The following is a 9,960-nucleotide window of genomic DNA, read 5'->3' on the forward strand; positions in this document are numbered from 1 at the left end:
CTGTAGTCATAGATATCTGAATAAAAGGCAACTTCATTGTAGATTTATATCGTTCGAAAACTACTTTTGATGTGCAGGCTGGGATCTGCAATATATCATTTGTGTTGCTCGCGTTTTCATTTTCCACATATATCTTGGTTCGTATCCCACAGGCTTCATGTGGTTGTCTCTTCTTCTGATTTTTTTTATCAATTATCTTTAAGCCATAAAATAATGACGCTTACTTTGAAGTAATCAACATGGTAAATTAAAAAGAAAACATCCCCAGAATGACCATCAGCACATCTCCGTATATGATACGCAAGTTGCGAATTACGCCACGTTTCGGATGCGAGCCCTGATTTTTCTCTCCACCCTCTATCACCGTCTATTCGATGTGTAATTAATCACTAGCGACGTCACCTTCCCTTTCATCGATACGGTAGCAGTGGCGCAACAATTATATATTTGCTGAGTGTCTTTCAAACAATGGACTGCAATGTTTCCAACATAAATCCCTAGCAAAGCAACCACAAAAAATGTGGGGCATCGTTCAAGAAGCGCGCTTCCACAGAAATTTCCACGGAAGCGGAGTCTTAGCAGCCGCATTTAGGCATTTCGCCATGCTCCTCTGTTCTGTGCCCTTTTCAAGATAGTTTATTTCGCACGGCGAGGTGAGCAGCCTTTTAAAAGAATTTTTTTTGTATCTATCGACAAAAAGATGCAGAAGGTTTAGTTTAATTTAGTTTATGGGGTTTAACGTCCCAAAACGACTCAGGCTATGAGAGACGCCGTAGTGAAGGGCTCCGGAAATTTCGACCACCTGGGGTTCTCTAACCTGCACTGAGTCGAACAGTACACGGGTCTCTAGAATTTCTCCTTCAAAGAAATTCCAGCCGCCGCGGCCGGGATCGAACCCGCGTCTTTTGGGTCAGCAGCCGAGCACCATAACCACTGAGCCACCGCGGCGGCAGATGCAGAAGGGATCTCAACGAAAAGTACAGGCGCTCGTATTCAGTGCAACATAAAACCTGGTGCCTACGACCGCGCGACATCTTATCTGTGACTATGAGGCATCTTATCAGAGGGCCTCTGCAGATTGCACCATTCCGGCTTCAGCGGCAGAGGCAGAGAGCAGCGGTCAACATGTCCCTGAAAGGTCGGCTAGCCTTGGTGACCGGAGGAGCGAGCGGCATCGGCAAAGCCGCCTGCCACGCCCTTGCATCCCAGGGGGCTACCGTGGTCGTGGCAGACCTCAACCTGGACGCAGCGAACTCGGTGGCCAAGTCGCTACAAGGTAGGCTCTCGGAATCGCACAGCTTGGTAATCGTTGCAGGTGCTTGAAAAGGGCGCGGTTTACAGGGCCGCCGCAAGTGACGCGGATGTCTAGAAGTCATAACGCTAAGCCATGAACTCAGATGCATCGAATAGTGGGGAGCGGTGGTTTCTGAATTTCATCTGCGAACAAACAGGGTCGCTCGAACGAACATCGACTGAAATTCTTTGGAGTGATAAGCAGCAGTACGACTGGTGAGATCGTACTGTGTAGCGTACTGTTTTAGAATCTTTTCAGACGGAATCAGGGGGTTGCAAGCCGGGCAATTAAAATTCGGGTACAAATCGGGTTATTTATTAAAAAGTTCCGTAACTACATTTTTCCCGGGTCATTTTTTGGAGCGAAAATCGCGCTGCTATTTGTGCCCATTTTTATGTGGAACACAAAATTACTTGATTTGGTTCATTATTTTCACTATGAGAAAATGGAAGGTGCATGCACTGAGATATGTGTACCAAATGAAATATTTCCTTTTTCTCATTAACTACAGTTATTTCGTCGCGTGCACGAAATCTGTGTCCATGCAAGACCTGTGCGTATTTGTTTGTTCACTACGAAAACATTAATTACATCAAAACGACTATTTTAAACGCACAAGAGCAATGGAGCAGGGCGTCGTTATTCTGTGAGTGCTTGATACAGTGATGCCAATCATCGAGCATGGATCACGTTCACAAAATTCTTATTAGTGCGAAAACATTAGATGGCTCACCTACACGAAATTCCGGCTTCGCCGGGAAAGTGGCATTACAAAACTCACGATTGGTCGAAACGGTGTAGTGTAATCAAAGGCTGGAAAATGCGAAATGTTAACCTATTACTGGTACCTTCAAATGAACCAACTACAAAGGAATAATAATTAGGTTTGGTTTGGTTTATGGGGCTTAACGTCCCAAAGCGACTCAGGCTATGAGAGACTCCGTAGTGGAGGGCTCCGGAAATTTCGACCACCTGGGGTTCTTCAACGTGCACTGACATCGCACAGTACATGGGTCTCTAGAATTCCGCCTCCATAGAAATTTCAACCGCCGCGGCCGGGATCGACCCCGCGTCTTTCGGGTCAGCAGCCGAGCACCATAACCACTGAGCCACCGCGGAGGCAGAATAAGAATTAGAGTAGAATTCGAATAAAAATATAATAGAATTGCAGTAGCATTGCAATGCTTTCGCATTACTCGCACGTAAGTTCCTTAAATGCCCCGGTAATTGTCACTTGTACCAGCCATTCTTTCTTTTATTCCTTCATCCCCACGCACATTAGTAGACCGGGACCAGAGGTTTTATCAGTTACAGATCCTGTTCTTTTTCACAATTCACTATGTCATATTTTCTGTAGTAATCAGTCTTAGCTTGGTTTGGTTTGGTTTTATGGGGTTTAACGTCCCAAAGCGACTAATACCCGTGCCACACGCGCACAAGAAATGGCAGTAAATGCTTAAGGCCTTAAGTTTGTTAATGCCATTATTTTCGGAGTTGGTGCTACATGTCCACTTTTAATGCCATTATCGAAAGTGACGATGACGATAACGCTTGCAAGGTAGTCAAAAGTTTCATCTTAATATAAACATTCCTAATGAGCAGAATATATCGGGAATGATGTTCAAATGTAATGTAAAAACGATTTTCCAGAAAATACGGCTGTTCCTGCTTTACAAGTCGAAAAAGTAGCCATAAACTCGCATGTCAGCACATAAGTCGAGAGTACCAGTCAATAAGGCTGGTTAAAATGGCGCTCTTCGCATCGAAAATGCGGTTTAGGTGCCTCATCTGGCTGAAAGTTAAGAATTAACCATTTTATAGTGGGCTAGGCAGTTGTCACTGACAAAGCTGCATGCTTTTCTGCGTGTGGAATGGGAGCGAGAGTACACATTGCACGGGCGAATGAGTTGTGGCGAACTCAGTAGGTCGCGAATGGCAGTAAGGCTAATGCCATTAAACTTATGCGTGTGGCACCGCACGAATGCCATTAAAACTTAAGGCAGTAAGCACTTAATGGCATTAAATCTGTCCGTGTGGCACGGGTATAATACCCCTGTCAGACGAGCAAGTTTAGTGTCATTTTCAACGAGTGACACTCGCCTGTAGTGTCATTCGCATCGTGTCACACGATGAACTTTAATGACACTCGCTGCTGAACGCACTCGGCAAGAAGTGAGTTTGGGGAACTCACTTCACTTTTCCCGAGGGGCGAAGTGTATAGCCTCGGTAGCAGCGTTTCGAAATCAAAATACAACGTCGGCAATAAAAATGGCGTTTTATTGAACGCAGCTAATTTTTTTCGCCCTCTTGTTCATGTAAACTTATTTGCGTTGCCATTAAATATATATACTGCACATATTCCGACATTCTTGATTTCAGCTGCAATAATTTTTTAGGCAGCCGCAGCGGTATGGCTATGCCGGCTAGCATGGCAACCGTAGTACCGTAGCAACCATCTGCAACCGTTTCGGTGTGGCGGTGCAACAGTCACAATATTGCACAAAGCTCCTTGATAATCATAAAAAAAGTGCTTGCAGTTTGCAATCTACTGTACATCAACTGTACATTAAAGCTTTGAAGCGCGAAAAGTAATATTTTTTGTGCCTTACTTGAAAAGCCATCGTCACCACCATCAATTCCGAATGACACTTAATTTTTCCGTGTAGCAGCACGCCCCGAAAGTGTCACTCGTTCTGGAGAAGTGCACTTCGTTAAAGTGTCACTAAACTTGCCCGTGTGACAGGGGTATAGGGGACCGCAGCTTCGCAGGGGGGCGCTGCGGACGCCACTGAAAAGCGCCCTCTCCGGCCGACTCCGCACTTTTGTCCGGGCAAACCGGTCTCCCTCCCATTGAGTAGCAGCGTAAGCAGCGCGCTTTCTCCTGAAAAAAAGCCAGTTCTGCACGTACTTTGCACGTTTTGGCCAGCCTGCAAATCTCTTTGTGCAGTCGCGAGCTTTTTCCCTCGTGCTTGAACGCTGACGAGCTTCAGAGGATTAGCAAAATGTACAGGGGCGCTAGAAAAAAATGTGGACAGCACGGCGCCCACGCGCTGCGCAGTCGGAATTTATCTTTAATGCGTTTTTATCTAGGTAGTAACAAAAAGACGCTAGAGTGGTACATTATTGTATCACGGATGTCTCTAGCGTATTTGTGTTGCGAGCCAAGTATAAGCGTGACGAAAATAAATTCCAACAGCAGAGCGCCTAGGCACTGCGCTGTTCGCATTTCTTTCTGTCGCGGCAGTGCGCTCTGAGATGTAGGTTAAAAGAAATAGTGGACAGTGAATTTTTTTTTTTGCTGCGCAAACTTGAAAAAGGAACTGCTAGTGGATCAGGCCCACACGTGAAGCAGATTGTTGACGAAAAAGCCGGTACCGTAACGGCAAAATGTGTATCGCAAGTAAATGACGAGGTCATTTAAGAAATGGAATTCGAGGTAAATACCATTGTTTTTTTGGCGCGGCCATCTTCGCAAGATGCTTAATTTCGTTGGTTGGCTGAGCAGTTAGGTGCATGCAGGTTTGTTGGCCAAATAATAAGGATTTTGTTACGGGTTTCACTGAAAAATAATTGAAATAATTTTTATTCTAACTTAAAATAAAGTGGCCTTAAGGCGACACGCGAGGCTGAGGAGAAAAACGAAAACACTCACGAAATGCGCCTACCAGCTTCTTGTTATATACGGCAAAGAGAAAAAATGCTCTAGTTTGGTCAATCGCTACAACGGAGATAAGCGGTTGGTATATTTATTTTAATGCCGATTACAGCGCACGCGCATCCACAAAACCATTTATTTGCAGAGCCATCATTCATGTGCAAGCAAACATTTTGATAATTTTTGTTTTTAGAAATTTTTTACATGTAAAGCAACTTCGAAAATTGAGCCAGGCGTCACTAGTCGGAACATTGAGGCGATCACTGACCTTGCCTCACACGCGTCTGCATAATGCCGCTAGCTGTTGTCAGTCTCCAAAATAAAAAATGGCAAAAGAAATGAATTTCGTTAGCGCGAGCTTTACTAAACACTGCATTCTTAGTGAATTACAGCAAAAACTGATCAGAAATAATATTACGCGTGCAACATGCCAAACGTGTTTAGCAACAGGAAAAGCTTACTTCACCCTGCCCATGTTATCGAGGCCTGCCGTTTCTCGTTCTCATCCATTTCATTCCCAACAATTCCGGACAAAAACATCTTTTAATAGGAAAAAGTGTATGAACGCATTTTTTTTTTCATATACTGGAAGATTTCACTATAGCAATCTCCCATCGATAGGCTTGCATTTTTTTTTTCGTATTAACGTTTTTCCTATCGTCAACTGCTCGATACGAGCGATGAAAAATATTTAAGATTCTGCTGCATATAGAAAGGGTGGACCATTACCTTCAATATTTCCGTTACTGTACGTTACAATTTTCCAATATTAAATTTTTTTCCCGCAAGAATGTAGGACATCTCCAGGAAATCTGTAGAATTCCACGGGCAGTCCTTGGCCGTCGATGTTCAGAGAACTATTCTGACAGCCGCAGACACAACAAGTTTCTCCACTCTTAGAACGTCGCGGAATTCACAGCGAGCGGCAACAACACTTTTGTGCGCCCGCGAGCAGGACGGCACGTGCTCACAATGAAAGAGAGAGTGCCAGCTGCGCGAGCAGCACGCGCGTACCAGTCGACAGGCTGCTGGCTCAATGCGCTCCGCCGGCGACGTGCCCGGACGGAAACGCCAAAATGACCGGCAGGGGAGAAGTGGCGCTGGTGCAGTGGGAGCAAACTTCAGGTGCGCTTCCCTATAAGGCTATGAGGGACGCTGTAGTGGAGGGCTCCGGAAATTTCGACCACCTGGGGTTCTTCAACGTGCACTGACATCGCACAGTACATGGGTCTCTAGAATTCCGCCTCCATAGAAATTTCAACCGCCGCGGCCGGGATCGACCCCGCGTCTTTCGGGTCAGCAGCCGAGCACCATAACCACTGAGCCACCGCGGAAGCAGAATAAGAATTAGAGTAGAATTCGAATAAAAATATAATAGAATTGCAGTAGCATTGCAATGCTTTCGCATTACTCGCACGTAAGTTCCTTAAGTGCCCCGGTAATTGTCACTTGTACCAGCCATTCTTTCTTTTATTCCTTCATCCCCACGCACATTAGTAGACCGGGACCAGAGGTTTTATCAGTTACAGATCCTGTTCTTTTTCACAATTCACTATGTCATATTTTCTGTAGTAATCAGTCTTAGCTTGGTTTGGTTTGGTTTTATGGGGTTTAACGTCCCAAAGCGACTAAGGCTATGAGGGACGCCGTAGTAGAGGGCTCCAGAAATTTCGACCACCTGGGGTTCTTTAACATGCACTGACATCGCACAGTACACGGGCCTCTAGAATTTCTCCTCCAAAGAAGTTCAACCGCCGCGGCCGGGATCGAACCCGCGTCTTTCGGGTCAGCAGCCGAGCGCCGTAACCACTGAGCCACCGCGGCGGGGCTAGTCTTAGCTTTCCATCATATTTCTGTTTCTATTGTTTGGGTTCGTGCTTCTTTTGATTTTGTGTTTTTATCAATTCTCCTCTGTAATGGTTTTATTTGACTGAGTATAAGTTAAGCAAAATGAAATAAAATGATTTCGTGCGTTCATTGCCCTTCCCATGTATAGGGCTCCGAACACTGCGAAAAAATTTCTTCATCACAGCGCAGTGGCCGTTTTGGTAGCGCTTTGTACAATGATGACATTAAAATCTCCGGTCAATGCACGTGTTCTGCCGTCTCCCTTCTAGAGCTCGAACTTATTTTACATCATTCCACGAATATAAATGGTGTCTCACTTAAGACTTTCCAAAATAAAAAAATACGCTTTTTGAGTTAGAAGACCTCTTTTTTCGGCATAGCATTGTGAGCGGTGTAGTACATCAAAACACATCTAAGGCATGCTAACTAGCAGGCTGGTTAACTAATATTGAATAGCTAACTTTTTGGTCGTTACTGTTAGGCTCCTTAATTATTGAGATGTATGTAGCCCACCGTAAGTAATATCCATATTAGCTCTTTGAATTTCAGAAACGTTGTTACTCTCGGCGCTGTGGCCCAACAAATTTTGGTTACATCGCGCCAAAATACATGCTCTTTCAAGAAGCTTGGAGACAAAGCAACCTCTCTAATGCACGAGCTCGTCGAAATAGCCAAAATTTGTTGTGCCGCAGCACCGACGTTAACCGCGTTTTCGAACTTGTAAAACTGACATGGCTATCAATTACGACGGGTTACACTCTTCTGACAATGCAGCCGAGTATGCTGAAGAATGCGGTCTTCTAACTCAAGAAGCCTTTTTTTTATTTTCTGAAAGCCTTAGGGGAAGATCCTGTAAACCAAGCGTTAAACGCAATTTACATCAACAATTAACCGAAAACAACACTCTAAGATAAGCACAAGAAATCTGCTATATTCTGACAGTGCATATAGCTTAATGCTCTATGAAACAAAATTTTCGGGTAGAAATGGGGTTTAACGAAATTTTGCAGAAATCCGTTCGGGATGAAAAAAATTTGGGGAAACCATGTGTCTTTTCTGCAGCCACAACATTCTTCAGACGTGCCGCACTTACAACTGCCTAAGTAAAGCGGCAGACCGGGAATGTTTAGGCGAATAGACAGGAGAACGAAGCTTTACAAATGCCTCACTCGTTGAACTAAGTAGCTCCCATTAATTCATAGAATGGACTTTCACTAACAGCGCATAATGAGAAACGTACGCTTATTTACGAGCCGTTCGCATTTTTGGCCTAGCGGGATACTGTGGATATAGCGTTCGCGTCTACGCACTGCGGATGAAACCAGAGAATGAATCATATTCCTCGCAGGTTCCGCAACCCACAGGGCAGAATTTGTGGATGTCGGCGACTCGGAATCAGTGGACAAGCTTTTCGCCCACGTCAAGGACACGGAATCGCTGCCCATCAGCATCATCGTGAACAGCGCTGGGGTAACCAGTCTTGCCTCTATTGTCGACACAACAGATGAGGATTTCGACAGGGTCATCCGGATCAACCTAAAGGTTAGCGTGTTATGGCAGTGCAAGTAGAGATCATAATCACAGAACTTCAATAAAACATGGTGCTGGGCTAGTTGGTAATTCATACTTGGTAGGAAGACAGCGCAAAAAACGACAACCACAGGGGAGGACAAGACACAAAAGAGCGTTCTTTTGTGTCTTGTCCTCCCCTGTGGTTGTCGTTTTTGCGCTGCCTTCCTACCAAGTATAATCACAGAAGTCAAGGCTAAGTTGAGAGTTCAAAGAGAGCTCGTATGGTCGGGAATAACCAGTCACGCGTTAAGCATTTACCATTAAAAACTAAGTTTGCTCTCTATTATGCGTGCTTTTTTACTCACATCTTAGTTATTGTTTTCTTGTCTGGGGTCATAACACTGCGCCCAGTATCCACAAACTGCTGACTTTACAAAAAAAAAAGCCAGTTTCGGCTTGTTGCTAACAAGTTATATAATTCTTTGTCTAATTCCATTTATATTTACAACATAAGATAGTACCTGTGAACAGACTCTTTTTTTATAAGTTGGCATGCTTTTTTAAAATTACAATATCCAGAAATTACGGCTTTCTCTCTAGCATTGTAACACTTGTACCTCAAGAAACACCCCATGCGCTAAGAATTGGAAAATTATTTGTATTGTAAATTATGGTATGTATTATTTGTTTGTAAATTAAGGTTTTGCAATGTTATGATACATCATACCGAAATTTCAAAATGAATCATTATAAGGTGCTCTTAGAAATATGTTTTTTAGTTAACCTGTGTTATGAGTGACCAATTTTATTCTGATGCAAACTGCGTTGTTTGCCTTAGACTTAAAATGCATACCTGTTTTGCATACTTCCTTCTGTGCAGTTTCTGTGTTGTTGATTTTGTGCTAGAATATTTTGTGTTTGTTTTGATGCAGAAGACAAAACCGACAATGCTCACTGAATGTCTTTGTTATGGATTGTATTACTGCTCACACACAAGAGTGGCAAAGGTCATCAAGCAGTTGACAGCACTGCTTTTTTTTTTCTCGGCATCCTCAGTTTTATTCGACAAAAACTGGAATAAAGTGAAGTGATGGAAAGAAAAGACAATAGATACAAATTAATACAATGAATAAAAACAAAACAAAAACAAAAATAACAACGCACAAGCTGTTACAAATAAGACAACAGATAGCGAAAGAGAATTTCACTCGGACATTTAGTAATTTTCTGTGCTATAGTCGATTCCATTCGCTGATTGTGGGTGGAAAAAGTGAATACTGAAAGACAGTTAAATCCAACCATTAAATTCCATTATTTTCAATTGATGATCACGTCTCTTAGACGTAAAATGAGGAGGCGAAAAGTAAGTTTTCCTGTCTACTCTAAGTACGCTGAAATACATTCTGAAGAGCGTTTCTAATCTCATTTTTTTTTTCTGCGTCTGGTTAATAGTTACCAACCCATCCTTAAGTAGTATAACACTATATGTAAAGTTATAATTATTATAAACAAATCGAGCTACACGGTTTTGTACCCTTTTGAGCGTATCCGGAAAAATTTTAGTTCGTAGGTCCCAAACCGCACAGCGTACTCCAGTATAAACCTTATTTTATTAAAGTTCGGTAAAGGTTCAGTCAGTTCAGCAATGAGT

The 9,960-nt window shown here is 43.4% G+C and overlaps 2 protein-coding genes across 2 annotated transcripts in view; both read left to right on the forward strand.

The window, feature by feature from the left end:
- The first annotated feature begins 1,094 nt into the window (after window positions 1–1,094).
- LOC149341720 ((3R)-3-hydroxyacyl-CoA dehydrogenase-like) overlaps window positions 1,095–9,960 on the forward strand; it is a 9,816-nt gene continuing 950 nt past the window's right edge. Inside the window, exons 1-2 of the mRNA XM_089543884.1 lie at window positions 1,095–1,276; window positions 8,146–8,339. Of these exons, the coding sequence (XP_089400010.1) occupies window positions 1,126–1,276; window positions 8,146–8,339 (345 nt within the window). The 5' untranslated portion in view covers window positions 1,095–1,125. The remainder of the gene's footprint in view (window positions 1,277–8,145; window positions 8,340–9,960) is intronic.
- The window catches only part of LOC149341721 ((3R)-3-hydroxyacyl-CoA dehydrogenase-like), a 15,148-nt gene continuing 13,386 nt past the window's right edge, over window positions 8,199–9,960 (forward strand). The window contains exon 1 of the mRNA XM_089543883.1: window positions 8,199–8,339. The gene's annotated coding sequence lies outside the window, so the exon portion shown is untranslated. The remainder of the gene's footprint in view (window positions 8,340–9,960) is intronic.

The sequence above is a fragment of the Amblyomma mixtum genome, chromosome 5 (genome assembly GCF_055824585.1).
Source record: "Amblyomma mixtum isolate Tamu chromosome 5, ASM5582458v1, whole genome shotgun sequence".
NCBI classification, from domain to species: domain Eukaryota; kingdom Metazoa; phylum Arthropoda; class Arachnida; order Ixodida; family Ixodidae; genus Amblyomma; species Amblyomma mixtum.